We start from the raw sequence: 16,427 nt of genomic DNA on the forward strand, positions 1-16,427 counted from the left end.
CGCACACACCCAGTCACAGTGTCACACAAACACTGACACACGCACACAGTCACACACACACAGTCTCACTCACTCACACACTCACACAATCTCACACACACAATCTTACACTCACTCACTCACACTCACACACACTCTCTCACACTCACTCACACTCACTCACACATACACACTCACACACACTCTCTCACACTCACTCACACTCACTCACACATACACACACTCACACACACTCACACACACTATCACACTCACACTCTCTCACACTCACACACAATCTCACACTCACACACACTCTCTCACACTCACACACACACTCACACATACACACACTCACACACACTCACACACACATACACACTCACACACACTCTCTCACACTCACACACACACTCTCACACTCACACACACACTCACACACAATCTCACACTCACACACAATCTCACACTCACACACAATCTCACACTCACACACAATCACACACACTCTCACACAATCTCACTTACTCTCACACACTCACTCACTCACACACCATCACACACATTGCCACGCTGCAGGTGTGCGCATGCGTGGGGCCGGGCGGCAGCGTCCTGTCACCATGGCGACGGGAAAGTATCGCCGCGTCTCCGGGCGCCGCCATTGGAGGAGCGGCCGCTACATCTGCTACATCTGCTACACCTGCTACACCCGCTACACCGGCCCGGGCACGGTCACTGTCACTGTTACTGGCCCAGCTCAGGCCGGGGACAGACCCAGGACAGGACAGGACAGGACAGGCCGGGCAGTGTCAGTGTCAGTGTCAGTGTCAGTGAGCGACAGACACACACAGCCGCCCCCGGCACCATGTTCAAGGGCGAGTACCAGGTAATGAATGCCCCCACGCTGCATCTCCGGGCAATGCCTGACACAACAACACACCACAACAACAGTAACACACCTCTCTGTAGGAAGCAGCTGCGCCGCCCTGTCCATGTCCTCCACAGATCCCCAGTTACTCCAGCACTCTGTGTAACCCAGCACCTGCTGTTTGCTCCTTGTGTGGGAAGGAACTGCAGATGCTGGTTTACACTGAAGAAAGACACAACGTGCTGGAGTAACTGAGCGGGACAGGCAGCATCTCTGGAGAGAAGGAATGAATAGCTGACGTTCCGGGTGGAGACCCTTCTTCAGACTGAGAGTCAGGGGAGAGGGAGACAGAGATATGGATAACCGTTCTACATTTGTATTAGTAACTGCCTTTGATCTGTCGTTTTCACACCTTACCCTGCCTTATCTCTGTGTCTTCCTCTCCCCTGACCCTCAGTCTGAAAAAGGGTCTCCACATGAAATATCACCCATCCCTTCTCTTCAGAGATGCTGCCTGACCCGCTGAGTTACTCCAGCACTTTGTCTCTGTTGTGAGGCAAATGAAAATTCCAATTTACTTAAACTTTATTTAAGCTAATGCATTGATAATATCTTCTATACGAGGTAATGGATTTGCAATAACACCTCTGGCATGTCGGACCAGTGGATTTTGTTGGGAAATTATTTTACCTGTCCACTTAATCTGATAAACTACTTTAACTTTATTTAGTAAAACAATTGGTTTCTATTTAGTAAAACAATTTTATCATTTTAATGTAATAATCCCATTTTACCTTTCACCTTAATTAAACAATGTTACCTTTCTATTTAATATAATAAACCACATTTTACCTTTCCACTTCATGTAATAAAACAATTTTGCATTTCTATTTCAAAACTAATTTTCCTTTCTACTCGTATAATAAACCATTTTTACCTGACTATTTAATAAACCAATTTTCCATTTCTACGCGAAACTATTTTTTGCCTTTCTTCTTAACATGATACAAAGGTTATACTCTTTGAAGCACAACATTTTGTGTTTTCTCTTGCAGTTATGGTTTGATCCATTAATGAAACGTTATTTGCTGATTAGTCTCTGCGAGCTCGTGTATCTGAATGGCTGATTTAGGAGAAAATGCTTTAATAAGTTGGAAAACTTTCTTTTAAATAAAGGGAGGAGCCTTTGTGGAAATCTTCAGCTCACAAGGCAAAGATCCAGTTGCAAAATGGAAGCTTTGTGGAAACCCAGCAGTTCAGAAAGTAAGTTATTGGCAAGTGAGGTACATTTGGAGTGATATTTTTTGTTGTGAAATGGCTTCCAACACTATATTTTAAAATCTTGTGATTACTGCATCTGTTTGGCATACATTTGTTTATAATATTTCATAAGACCAGTGCTTTATTTAAATTGTAATATAAACAGTTGGTGGCACAAGACTTGTCTACCTAGATATTATTTCAAAATATCCCTCAGTATATGTCACCCGATGAAGTATATTTAAAATGTGCTACTGTTGAACGATGGGAAATGGACCTGTGCTAATTTGACCACAACACATCACGACAGATCAGATTAAGAAAATAGGAAAGTAATAAAACTTTTGGACATTTATTTCACAAAATGCTGGAGTATCTCAGCAGGTCAGGCAGCATCTGGCCATTTAGAACGGAGATGAGGAAGAACTTTTTCAGTCAGAGAGTGGTGAAGGTGTGGAATTCTCTGCCTCAGAAGGCAGTGGAGGCCAGTTCGTTGGATGCTTTCAAGAGAGAGCTGGATAGAGCTCTTAAGGATAGCGGAGTGAGGGGGTATGGGGAGAAGGCAGGAACGGGGTACTGATTGAGAGTGATCAGCCATGATCGCATTGAATGGCGGTGCTGGCTCGAAGGGCTGAATGGCCTACTCCTGCACCTATTGTCTATTGTCTATTGAGAGAAGGAATGGGTGACGTTTTGGGTCTCGACCCGAATCGTCACCCATTCCTTCTCTCCTCAGATGCTGCCTGACCTGCTGAGATACTCCAGCATTTTGTGAAATAAATACCTTCGATTTGTACCAGTATCTGCAGTTATTTTCTTACAAAACCTTTGGACAGGTACATGGATAGGACCGGTTCGGAGGGATATGGGCACAACACAGGCGGATGGAACGAGTATAGATGGAGCATGTTGGTTGGCGTGGGCAAGTTGGGCTGAAGGGCCTGTTTCCACGCCCTATGACACCATGAATATGGAGATACAAGAAACTACTGATGCTGGAACCTTGTGCAAATACAACAAAAGACTGGAGGAAGTCAGTGGATCAGGCAGCATCTTTGGATAGCAAAACATAACGATAAACAGCAAGGGGTACAGGGGAGGGGGGTGGGAGTGGATAATTGGAACAAACAATTGAGTTTAGTTTGAGTTTAGAAACACAGCATGGAAACAGGCCCTTAGGCCCACTGAGTCCATGCCGACTATCGATCGCTCTTTCACAATAATTCTGTGTTATCCCACTTTCACATCTACTCCCTGCCCACTAGCACTAGCAGCCGATTGACCTGGAAACTTGCTCGTCTTTGGGATGTGGGAGGAAAACTGAGCACTTTTATCGACATATCGCTGAGGTCCAGAGTACAAGCTCCATGTGTCTGAAGACCACTGGTAATGCAGGCTCTCGGGTGCCTGCTAGATACCAAATAATGGCCTGTCAGAATGTAACTGTAGTCTGTGATCCAGTGATCACCTGAACTGCATAGTGGGAAAAATGTCACAGTGTATATGTGTAGGAAAGAACAGTAAGATGCTGGTTTAAAAAAAAAAAAAATTCTATTCTGTTTTGTAGTTTAGCACAATCCGCAGGCGTGGCCACTTTCATTTCACTGCACATCTTGTATATGTGTGTGACAAATAAACTTGACCTGACTTGACTTTGACTTGAAGATAGACACAAAATGCTGGAGTAACTCAGCGGGTCAGACAGCATTTCTGGGAGAGAAGGAATGGGTGACGTTTTGGGTCAAGACCCTTCTTCAGACTGATGTCAGGGGAGTGGGCGGTAAATAGATAAGTAAATGTGTAGATAAGGAAGTGCGAGGTGTGAAAACAGGACCAAGGGAATGAAGGTCAAGGAAAATGTGGAATAGATCATGTGTAAGAAAATTAACTGCAGATGCTTGTACAAATCGAAGGTATTTATTCACAAATTGCTGGAGTAACTCAGCAGGTCAGGCAGCATCTCAGGAAAGAAGGAATGGGTGACGTTTCGGGTCGAGACCCTTCTTCGGACTGATGTCAGGGGGGGCGGGACAAAGGAAGGATATAGGTGGAGACAGGAAGATAGAGGGAGAACTGGGAAGGGGGATCGGGAAGAGGGACAGAGGAACTATCTAAAGTTGGAGAAGTCAATGTTCATACCGCCGGGCTGCAAGCTGCCCAAGCGAAATATGAGATGCTGCCTGACCTGCTGAGTTATTCCAGCATTTTGTGAATAAATACCTTGGAATAGATCATTGTCAGCTGGGAGAAGGTAACAACAAAGCAAACAGAGATAAAATGTAGTCGGAGACAGTCAGACTGGTTGGGGAACTGGGAAGGAGGATGGATGGAGAGAGAGGGAAAACAAGGGCTGCTTGAAATGATACAGTGATTGTATAGAGTGTGTATACAGGTGCTCCTCAACTTATGATGGGGTTACAATAGACAATAGGTGCAGGAGGAGGCCATTCGGCCCTTCGAGCCTGTACGCACCACCATTCAATGTGATCATGGCTGATCATTCTCAATCAGTACCCCGTTCCTGCCTTCTCCCCATACCCCCTGACTCCGCTATCCTGAACAGCTCTATCTAGCTCTCTCTTGAATGCATTCAGAGAATTGGCCTCCACTGCCTTCTGAGGCAGAGAATTCCACAGATACGTTCAGATAAACCCATCGTAAATCGAAAATATCGTAAGTCGAAAATGCATATCACTAGCTCGGGGAAAGATCAAAATTCAAAATTTGAAGTGCGGTTTCTACTGAATGTGTATTACTTTTGCCCCATCGTAAAGTCGGAATATCGTAAGTCCAAACATCGTACGTCTAGGGGCATCTGTATGTGTATTTGATTGGGACGGGGGGGTGGTGTCGTGGTACGGGGAAAATAAAGTACGGTTCTTTGCGTTGTCATTTCATTAACGATGAAGTGTGTAGACCAGAGAAACTTTCCTCATTACCCCTTGGTGTCACATAAAATAGATTTTCTGATCATTTCCATTTCTTCAGATTTCCTTTTGATTTTCCGTGTAAAGTGTCCATTGATGTCGTTTGATGTCGGCTCTTGTTCTGACCCAAGCTCTATTTTTTTTGAATATACGAAAGCCGATTCTCTTTAATGTCTAACATCAAGCCCTTGGAAGTTATTTTATCTGGGGTTTTTTCCTTTCACTTTCATTTCTGATTTTCCTTTTTTTTTGGCTTCCAATCACGACAGGAATGAAAGCAGGATAAGACACTCGAGCGGATTTTCGAGGCAGCCATTGTAACAAAACCAACATAAATAACCTTCCCCTTCCCATCTCTTCTTTAATCTACGCCGGATTGGTACTTTCACCGCCATCAACTTCAAATTATTTTTGCCAACCTGATTTATATTGTTGTCAGCACACTAAGATTTACCCATGGCTGCCTGCATAACTTTACTTCATAACACCATGAATAAATCGGCTACATAAAACTGACAGAACATCAAAGATGAAATCTCGCAGATAAATTGTGTCAGATAACTCTACCTTTATGCATGTAATCAATGGAAGTGGCACCAGTTTGTGACCCTTGTTGTCAAACCATGGTTTGAATTCATGTTTAATGAAGTCTTCAGATCTTGTGCAGGCACGGGGTCTTCTCTTCTGCTAGTGGAGTTGGTTGTATTTGTGTGTTTATATAAATGAAATTTTGTAAATGGCTAGGGTCAATAAGTTTTGGATATTTGCCATCTCCTCTCTACAATTCATTGCGTGGAGCATGAATTAATATTGCGCCACATTGTGCTGCCTTGTGTTACAAGGCTAAGATCAAAATTCAGCACCCTGTATCTTCCCCCTTGGCACTATCTATTGTACGTGAGTTTGAACTGTTTGTATCTATTTATGGTCGAGGGGATCTTATAGAGACATATAAAATTTATGAAAGGACTGGACAAGCTAGATGCAGGAAAAATGTTCCCAGTGTTGGGGGAGTCCAGAACCAGGGGCCACACAGTCTAAGAAAAAAGGGGAGGCCATTTTAAAACTGAGGTGAGAAAAAAAAAATTCACCCAGAGAGTTGTGAATTGTGGAATTCTCTGCCACAGAGGGCAGCGGAGGCCAATTCACTGGATGAATTTAAAAGAGAGTTAGATAGAGCTCTAGGGACTAGTGGAATCAAGGGATATGGGGAGAAGGCAGGCACGGGTTAGACAATAGACAATAGGTGCAGGAGTAGGCCATTCGGCCCTTCGAACCAGCACCACCACTCAATGTGATCATGGCTGATCATTCTCAATCAGTACCCCGTTCCTGCCTTCTCCCCATACCCCTCTGACTCCGCATCCTTAAGAGCTCTATCTAGCTCTCTCTTGAATGCATTCAGAGAACTGGCCTCCACTGCTTTCTGAGGCAGAGAATTCCACAGATTTACAACTCTCTGACTGAAAATGTTTTTCCTCATCTCCGTTCTAAACGGCCTACCCCTTATTCTTACTGATTGTGGATTATCAGCCATGATCACAATGAATGGTGGTGCTGGCTCGAAGGGCCAAATAGCCTCCTCCTCCAGCTATTTTCTATGTTTCTACGTTTCTACCTGGTCTGTTTGGATGGCATGCAAAACCGGTGTGCTTCTGTACATGTGGCAATAATAAATCTAAACCTAATGAAGCACTGAATAATGTGTAGGAAGAACCTGCAGGTGCTGGCTTACGCCGACGATGGGCACAAAACGCTGGAGTAACTCAGCGGGTCAGGCAGCATCTGTGGAGAACATGGATAGGTGACGTTTCACAGAGTGCTGGAGTAACTCAGCGGGTCTGGCAGCATCTCTGGAGAACATGGATAGGTGACGTTTCACAGAGTGCTGGAGTAACTCAGCGGGTCAGGCAGCATCTCTGGAGAAAGGGAGTAGATGAAGTTTTGGGTCGCCACCCTTCTTCAGACTGCCCAGCATCTCTGGAGAAAATGAATCCCAGGAATGAGTGGGTTAACATATGATGAGCGTTTGACGTCATGGGGCCTGTACTCGCTGGACTTTAGAAGGATGTTGGGGGATCTCATTGAAACTTACCCAATAGTGAAAAGCCTGGATAGAGTGGATGCGGAGAGGATGTTTCCACTAGTCTGAGAGTCTAGGACCAGAGGCCACAGCTCAGAACTAACGGAAGCCCCTTTAGGAAGATGAGGAGGAAATTTCTTTAAACAAAGGGTGGTGAATCTGTGGAATTCTTTGCCACAGATGGCTGTGGACGCCAAGTCAATGAATATTTTTAGGGCAGAGATAGATAGATTCTTGATCAGTACGGGTGTCAGGGGTTATGGGGAGAAGGCACGAGAATGCTGTTAGCAGGGAGGGATAGGTCAGCCATGATTGAATAGTAGAATAGACTTCATGGGCCGAATGGCCTAATTCTACTATCAATTATGAACTTATGAATAGGTGACGTTTCGGGTCGAGACCTTTCTTCAGCACTGAATAATGTTCGGTGTAAACTTTCTCATAAGATTTATTATTGTCATGTGACCCGAGACACAGTGAAAAGCTTTATTTTGCTTGTTGTCCAGTCAGATCAGATTACACCACACACAAATACAATCAATAGACAATAGGTGCAGGAGGAGGCCATTCGGCCCTTCGAGACAGCACCGCCATTCAATGTGATCATGGCTGATCATTCTCAATCAGTACCCCGTTCCTGCCTTCTCCCCATACCCCCTGACTCCGCTATCCTGAACAGCTCTATCTAGATCTCTCTTGAATGCATTCAGAGAATTGGCCTCCACTGCCTTCTGAGGCAGAGAATTCCACAGATTCACAACTCTCTGACTGAAAAAGTTTTTCCTCATCTCAGTTCTAAATGGCCTACCCCTTATTCTTAAACTGTGGCCCCTGGTTCTGGACTCCCCGTCAAGCCAAACTCAAGGTCAGTTGGTGCAGGAAAGGAAAGATAGATTGCAGAATATAGTTCTCAGTATTTTGTGGCACATTGCTGAGAACGATGAATATCATTGACTCATGGAATGATACTCTCCTTTTGTTAAATGTGCTTCTCATTGAACAGAGTGTGCCCAGATTCCAGAAATTACATCGACAGTATCGAATTGGAGCAATATTGGTGCTTGAATAACATTGCAGCCACGTGTCTATGTTCACAGCAGCATTGCATGTAATAATAATAAAGTTTAGTTTCGCTTATTCTCACTCACAACCCTCTGGGTAAAAACAAACTTGCCCCTCACATCTACATACCTGAACTACAGCCAATATTGTACACGATAGCGCGACAATTTTAGGCCCACCTTACTCACCGTCCCTTCGGTGCTAATGGAAGAAGTTTCATTGAAATCGGTGTTATATTTTTAAAGTTATTCACATTTTAAAGTTTAAATCTATCTCTGAGGGAGGGGGAGGAGGAAGGATAAAGTGGGTTGAGGGGGATGGAGTGGGGGGAGGGGAAGGGGAGTAGGGGGAGGGGGAGGAGAGGAGAGGGGGATAGGAGAGGGTGCTGCACCAATGCAGGAGAGGTTTGGGCCCAACGGGTCCACTTGGTCTAGTCTCCTCTCAACTTTGCTTCTCTTACCTTAAAGCTCTGCTCTCTCCTCTGTGACATTTACAACCTGGGGAAAAAGGTTCTGACTGTCTACCCGATCTCTTTCTATAGAACATTTAGCAAAGAGAAGTGATAGAGGAGATAGGGGGGAGAAAACATAAACCGTTTCAGTTTCAGTTGAGTTTATTGTCACGTGTACTGAGTAGGTGTACGTGTGCTTGGGCAGCTTGCAGCCCAGCGGTATGAACATTGACTTCTCCAACTTTAGATAGTTCCTCTGTCCCTCTCTTCCCCTCCCCCTTCCCAGGAAGAGGAGGAAAGATTCTAAGGGGAGTAAGAGGCACCCGTGGCTGACAAGGGAAGTCAAGGACACCATAAAAATAAAAGGGAAGAAGTATAGCATAGCAAAGAAGAGCGGGATGCCAGAGGATTGGGACTCTTTTAAAGAGCAACAGAAGATAATTAAAAAGGCAATACGGGGAGAAAAGATGAGGTACGAGGGTAAACTAGCCAATAATATAAAGGAGGATAGTAAAAGCTTTTTTAGGTATGTGAAGAGGAAAAAAATAGTCAAGGTAAATGTGGGTCCCTTGAAGACAGAAGCAGGGGAATTTATTATGGGGAACAAGGAAATGGCAGAAGAGTTGAACCGGTACTTTGGATCTGTCTTCACTGAGGAAGATACACACAATCTCCCAGATGTTCTAGTGGCCAGAGATCCTAGGGTGACGGAGGAACTGGAGGAAATCCACATTAGGCAGGTTTGGGTAGACTAATGGGACTCAAGGCTGATAAATCCCCAGGGCCTGATGGTCTGCATCCCAGGGTGCTTAAGGAGGTGGCTCTAGAAATTGTGGACGCATTAGTGATTATTTTCCAATGTTCTATAGATTCCGGGTCAGTTCCTGTGGATTGGAGGGTAGCTAATGTTATCCCACTTTTCAAGAAAGGAGGGAGAGAGAAAACGAGAAATTATAGACCAGTTAGTCTGACATCAGTGGTGGGGAAGATGCTGGAGTCAATTATAAAAGACGAAATTGCTGAGCATTTGGATCGCAGTAACAGGATCGTTCCGAGTCAGCATGGATTTACGAAGGGGAAATCGTGCTTGACTAATCTACTGGAATTTTTTTAGGATGTGACTAGGAAAATTGACAGGGGAGAGCCGGTGGATGTGGTGTACCTCGACTTTCAGAAAGCCTTCGACAAGGTCCCACATAGGAGATTGGTGGGCAAAATTAGAGCACATGGTATTGGAGGTAGGGTACTGACATGGATAGAAAGTTGGTTGACAGACAGAAAGCAAAGAGTGGGGATAAATGGGTCCCTTTCAGAATGGCAGGCAGTGACCAGTGGGGTACCTCAAGGCTCGGTGCTGGGACCGCAGCTATTTACAATATACATCAATGACTTGGATGAAGGGATTAAAAGTACCATTAGCAAATTTGCCGATGATACAAAGCTAGGTGGCAGTGTTAACTGTGAGGAAGATGCTATGAGGTTGCAGGGTGACTTGGACAAGTCAAGTCAAGTCAAGTCAATTTATTTGGTCAACCGACGTTGACCAAAGTGCTGCACATCTGACTAGGAAAAAAAAGAAACATACAGTGGCAGGCAGCCAAACACAACGGCGCGGTTGTGTGAGTGGGCGGATGCATGGCAGATGCAGTTTAATGTGGATAAGTGTGAGGTTATCCACTTTGGTGGTAAGAATAGGAAGGCAGATTATTATTTGAATGGTGTCAAGTTAGGAAAAGGGGACTTACAACGGGATCTGGGTGTCTTAGTGCATCAGTCACTGAAAGGAAGCATGCAGGTACAGCAGGCAGTGAAGAAAGCCAATGGAATGTTGGCATTCATAACAAGAGGAGTTGAGTATAGGAGCAAAGAGGTCCTTCTGCAGTTGTACAGGGCCCTAGTGAGACCGCACCTGGAGTAATGTGTGCAGTTTTGGTCTCCAAATTTGAGGAAGGATATTCTTGCTATTGAGGGCGTGCAGCGTAGGTTTACTAGGTTAATTCCCGGAATGGCGGGACTGTCATATGTTGAAAGACTAGAGCGACTAGGTTTGTATACACTGGAATTTAGAAGGATGAGAGGGGATCTTATCGAAACGTATAAGATTATTATGGGGTTGGACATGTTAGAGGCAGGAAACATGTTCCCAATGTTGGGGGAGTCCAGAACCAGGGGCCACAGTTTAAGAATAAGGGGTAGGCCATTTAGAACTGAGATGAGGAAAAACTTTTTTAGTCAGAGAGTTGTGAATCTGTGGAATTCTCTGCCTCAGAGGGTAGTGGAGGCCAATTCTCTGAATTCATTCAAGAGAGAGCTGGATAGAGCTCTTAAGGATAGCGGAGTCAGGGGGTATGGGGAGAAGGCAGGAACGGGGTACTGATTGAGAATGATCAGCCATGATCACATTGTATGGCGGTGCTGGCTCGAAGGGCCGAATGGCCTACTCCTGCACCTATTGTCTATTGTCTATTGTCTATCTTCCTGCCTCCACCTATATCCTTCCTTTGTCCCGCCCCCCTGACATCAGTCTGAATAAGGGTCTCGACCCGAAACGTCACCCATTCCTTCTCTCCAGAGATGCTGCCTGACCCGCTGAGTTACTCCAGCATTTTGTGAATAAATACCTTCAATTTGTTCCAGCATCTGCAGTTATTTTCTTATACTACAGTGGAAAGCATTTTGTTGCGTGCTAACCAATCAGCGGAAAGACAATACGCCATTACAATCGAGCCATTTACATTGTATAGATACATGACAAGGGAATAACATCTAGACCAAGGTAAAGCCAGCAAAGTCCGATCAAGGATAGTCCGAGGGTCACCAATGAGGTAGATAGTAGTTCAGCACTGCTCTCTGGTTGTGGTAGGATGGTTCAGTTGCCTGATAACAGCTGGGAAGAAGTGTGTAGGAAGGAACTGCAGATACTGGTTTAAACTGAAGATGCATGTAGACACAAAAAACTGGAGTAACTCAGCGGGTCAGACAGCATCTCGGGAGAGAAGGAATGGGTGACGTTTCGGGTCGAGACCCTTCTTCAGTTAGTCTGAAGAAGTGTCTGACTCTATAAGAAAATAACTGCAGATGCTGGTACAAATCGATTTATTCACAAAATGCTGGAGTAACTCAGCAGGTCAGGCAGCATCTCTGGAGAAAAGGAATAGGTGACGTTTCGGGTCGAGCACCTTCTTCAGTTAGTCTGAAGAAGTGTTTGACTCTTCTGAGATATTGTCTGACCCGCTGAGTTACTCCAGCTTTTCTGTGTCCATCATCAGCTGGAAAGAAACTGCCCCTGAATCTGGAGGTGTGCGTTTTCACACTCCTGTACCACTTGCCCGATGGGAGAGGGGAGAAGAGGGAGTGACCGGGGTGAGACTGGTCCGTGATTATGTTGCTGGCCTTGCCGAGGCAGCGTGAGGTGTAGATGGGGTCAGTGGAAGGGAGGTTGGTTTGTGTGATGGTCTGGGCTGCTGGCCTTGCCGAGGCAGCGTGAGGTGTAGATGGGGTCAATGGAAGGGAGGTTGGTTTGTGTGATGGTCTGGGCTGCTGGCCTTGCCGAGGCAGCGTGAGGTGTAGATGGGGTCAGTGGAAGGGAGGTTGGTTTGTGTGATGGTCTGGGCTACTGGCCTTGCCGAGGCAGCGTGAGGTGTAGATGGGGTCAATGGAAGGGAGGTTGGTTTGTGTGATGGTCTGGGCTGCTGGCCTTGCCGAGGCAGCGTGAGGTGTAGATGGGGTCAGTGGAAGGGAGGTTGGTTTGTGTGATGGTCTGGGCTGCTGGCCTTGCCGAGGCAGCGTGAGGTGTAGATGGGGTCAATGGAAGGGAGGTTGGATTGTGTGATGGTCTGGGTTGCTGGCCTTGCCGAGGCAGCGTGAGGTGTAGATGGGGTCAATGGAAGGGAGGTTGGTTTGTGTGATGGTCTGGGCTGCTGGCCTTGCCGAGGCAGCTTGAGGTGTAGATGGGGTCAATGGAAGGGAGGTTGGTTTGTGTGATGGTCTGGGCTGCTGGCCTTGCCGAGGCAGCGTGAGGTGTAGATGGGGTCAATGGAAGGGAGGTTGGTTTGTGTGATGGTCTGGGCTGCTGGCCTTGCCGAGGCAGCGTGAGGTGTAGATGGGGTCAATGGAAGGGAGGTTGGTTTGTGTGATGGTCTGGGCTGCTGGCCTTGCCGAGGCAGCGTGAGGTGTAGATGGGGTCAATGGAAGGGAGGTTGGATTGTGTGATGGTCTGGGCTGCTGGCCTTGCCGAGGCAGCGTGAGGTGTAGATGGGGTCAATGGAAGGGAGGTTGGATTGTGTGATGGTCTGGGTTGCTGGCCTTGCCGAGGCAGCGTGAGGTGTAGATGGGGTCAATGGAAGGGAGGTTGGTTTGTGTGATGGTCTGGGCTGCTGGCCTTGCCGAGGCAGCGTGAGGTGTAGATGGAGTCAATGGAAGGGAGGTCGGATTGTTTGATGTCCGTGGATGCATTTAAAATGTCTTAGTACACTAGTGCTGGTGTTAAAGTTAGTGTACGATAATGTTAACCATTTCATTGTTGTGAGAAGCAAATGTTTGCAAGTTTATCTTCTGCTTTGATTATAGTCGCAGTTAAATGGGCTGCTAATTTGCAAAGGTGATCTGAGCACAGTCTGAAGAAGGGTCTCGACCTGAAACGTCACCCATTCCTTCTCTCCAGAGATGCTGCCTGACCTGCTGAGTTACTCCAGCATTTTGTGTCTACCTTCGATTTGTACCAGCATCTGCAGTTATTTTCCTACACATATTAAATTAAGGGATGTGTCTGATCTATCCAACATCTAATCTTAGTGTAGCCTGGAGGTATAAAATTCACACCACATTGTGATCTAAGCTAAATACCAAGACTTTCATATGTTCCTCAAGGATGTTTCCTTGTCTTCCTGAAGTCAGAAATATCAGATCAAATGAGGCAAGTGGCGGGGATGAGCAGAGACTGGATACCTGGCAGAATAACAGAATATTTTGTATCTGGAGGAACAGGGGAAACGTGCTGACATATTTTTGCTTACACTCAGAACTGCAGATACTGTTTTTCTGAGCAAAACACAAAGTTCTGGACTAACTCAGCAGGTCAGGCAGCATCTGTGGGGGGAATGCACAGGGGACATAGAAACGTAGAAAATAGGTGCAGTATGAGGCCATTCGGCCCTTCGAGCCAGCACCGCCATTCATTGGGATCATAGCTGCTCGTCCCCAATCAGTAACCCGTGCCTGCCTTCTCCCCTTATCCCTCGATTCCACTAGCCCCTAGGTTGGGATCTTTCTTCAGACTGATGTGTGTGGGGGGGGGGGGGGGGGGGGGGGGGGGGGGGGGAGAAAGCTATGAAAGAGAGATGTGGGCAGGACAAAGATGGTCTGAAGAAGGGTCTCGACCCAAAAAGTCACCCATTCCTTCTCTCCAGTCATGCAGCCTGTCCCGCTGAGTGACTCCAGCTTTTTGTGTCTATCCTGGTAAGTGATAGGTGGATACAGGCGAAGGGGGTGGGGGATGGTTTGATTGGCAGATGGGTGGAGTAAGTGACAAAGGCTAGAGATATAAAAGAGATAAAAGAGTGTCAGAGGGAGAGAAGAAGTCAGAGGGAGGGATAAATGTGGAAGGGGGGCAAAACGGAGGGATGAAAGGAAATGAGGACCCGGATTAAACTATAGAGGCGCAGCTCGGAAACGGGCCCTTCAATCCACACCGGCCAACGCTATCCTGCGCACTAGGGACAATTTACAATTATACCAAGCCAATTCACCTACAAAACTGTTCAATTCAGTTCAGTTTATTGTCACGTGTACCGAGGTACAGTAAATGCTTTTTGTTGCGTGCTAAACAGTCAGTGGAATGACTGTACATGATTACAATCGAGCCATTTGTAGGCCTGTAGGTCTTTGGAGTGCAAGAGGAAACCGGAGCTCCCAGAAAAAAAAACCCAGGCCGGTCGCAGGGAGAATGTGCAAACTCCCTACAGACAGCACCCATAGTCAGGATCGAACCCGGGACTCTGGCGGTGTGGGGTGGCAACTCGACCGTTGTGCCACCGTGCCGCTCTACAGGATGGGAGATGTGTGTAGGAAGGGGCAAAAAGATTGTCAGATGTGCAGCTCTTATATTTCTTCAAGGGCCGCATCTAATGCGTAAGGCAGTTTCCCAGGCGTTGTATGTTTCACGACTGCCGCTGTAAACAAACTGATTAATGTACTTGTTTGCCACGCTCCTCAAACAGTTTTTATTGGGTGGTGTTAATTTTGTACTTTTCATTTAATCTCCATCTTACTGTCTGAGCTAAAAGTGCCCAATCCTAAACAGCACTATTTACATTGTCAGTGGGGAGCTCAGCTCCATCCTACTTCAGTGACAGTTTGAGACCAAATCAATATAGTAAATTAATTGGATTAAATAAGAGAAGACAGACAAACAGCTCATTAATCAGTTGTTCTAAGCTCCCACAGGCTTGGGCAGCCTACGAGGCAGAGTGATAAACTGCTAAATGGAACCAAAGGAAAAGTCTCACCCAAGTCTTAAATCAGCTTTGGATAAATAAGTGTATTTATCATCTGTTCGCAGTCAATGGTGGATAATCTAGCTTGAGAGCTTCCATTCACTGTGGAAAGTAAAGCCCGCATCTTTGCCTAAAGGTTTAGAAGTTTACCGTTGTGGATTTTGCAGAGTAGTTTCAATTTGTTTTGAATTGCACACTCAGATTCAGATTATTTTATTGCCACATCCACCAGGGGTACAATGGGATTCCTATTTCATACGAAGCTCAGAGTAAATTAAAGTACTGTACATCAATGATAAGTACCATAACAATTGGTGTAGGAAGAAACTGCAGATGCTGGTTTAAACCAAAGATAGACACAAAAAGACGGAGTAACTCAGCGGGACAGGCAGCATCTCTGGAGAGAAGGAATGGGTGACGTTTCGGGTCTCGACACAAAACGTCACCCAATTCCTTCTCTCCAGAGATGCTGCCTGTTCCGCTGAGTTACTCCAGCGTTTTGTGTCTATAACAATTGGTGAGGCTGCATTGAAAGTATGGTGTAGAAACAAAGAACTACAGATGCTAGTTTATACCAAAGATAGACACTAAGGGCTGGGGTAACTCAGCGAGTTCAGGCAGCATCTCTGGAGAAAAAGGATGGGTGTCGTTTCGGGTCGGGACCCTTCTTTAGTCTGAGGTATCGGGAGCACTGTGTTCAGTTTTGGTCAGCCTGCTTTAGGAAGGATGTTGATCAGATGGAAAGAGCGCAGAGAAGATTTACCAGGACTTGATGGCCTTAGCTATAGGGAGAGGCTGGCCAGGCTAGGACTACATTCTTTGAAGCACAGGAGGATGAGGGGTGATCTTATAGAGGTGTACAAGATCTTGAGGGGAATAGGTAGGATAGATGCACAGTCTTTTACCCAGAGTGAGTAAATCAAGAGGACACAGGTTTTAGGAGAGAGGAGAAAGATTTAATGGGCAACGTTTTCACTTAGAGAGTGGTGGAATCTGGAATACCAACAATGCACACCGTCAGAAAAACGCATTTGAAGTCTGCAAGAATCCTCTGGGACTTGCCAAACGCCTAAGGAAGTAAACAAGCTGATACACTGTGTGTCAGAAAGAACTGCGGATGCTAGTTTAAATCAAAAGTAGACAAAAAATGCTGGAGTAACTCAGCGGGACAGGCAGCATCTCTGGAGAGAAGGAATGGGCGACGTTTCTTCAGTCTGAAGAAGGGCCTCGACCCGAAATGTCACACATTCCTTCTCTCCCGAGATGCTGCCTGGCCCGCTGAGTTACTCCAGCATTCTGTGTC

At 46.0% G+C, this 16,427-nt stretch overlaps 1 protein-coding gene across 1 annotated transcript in view; it reads left to right on the top strand.

Annotated features, from left to right (window-relative positions):
- Window positions 1–770: 770 nt before the first annotated feature.
- cfap20dc (CFAP20 domain containing) overlaps window positions 771–16,427 on the top strand; it is a 184,807-nt gene continuing 169,150 nt past the window's right edge. The window contains exons 1-2 of the mRNA XM_078413761.1: window positions 771–865; window positions 2,024–2,125. Coding sequence (XP_078269887.1) covers window positions 845–865; window positions 2,024–2,125 — 123 coding nt within the window. The 5' untranslated portion in view covers window positions 771–844. The remainder of the gene's footprint in view (window positions 866–2,023; window positions 2,126–16,427) is intronic.

This window comes from Rhinoraja longicauda, chromosome 17 (assembly GCF_053455715.1).
Source record: "Rhinoraja longicauda isolate Sanriku21f chromosome 17, sRhiLon1.1, whole genome shotgun sequence".
Lineage (NCBI taxonomy): Eukaryota > Metazoa > Chordata > Chondrichthyes > Rajiformes > Arhynchobatidae > Rhinoraja > Rhinoraja longicauda.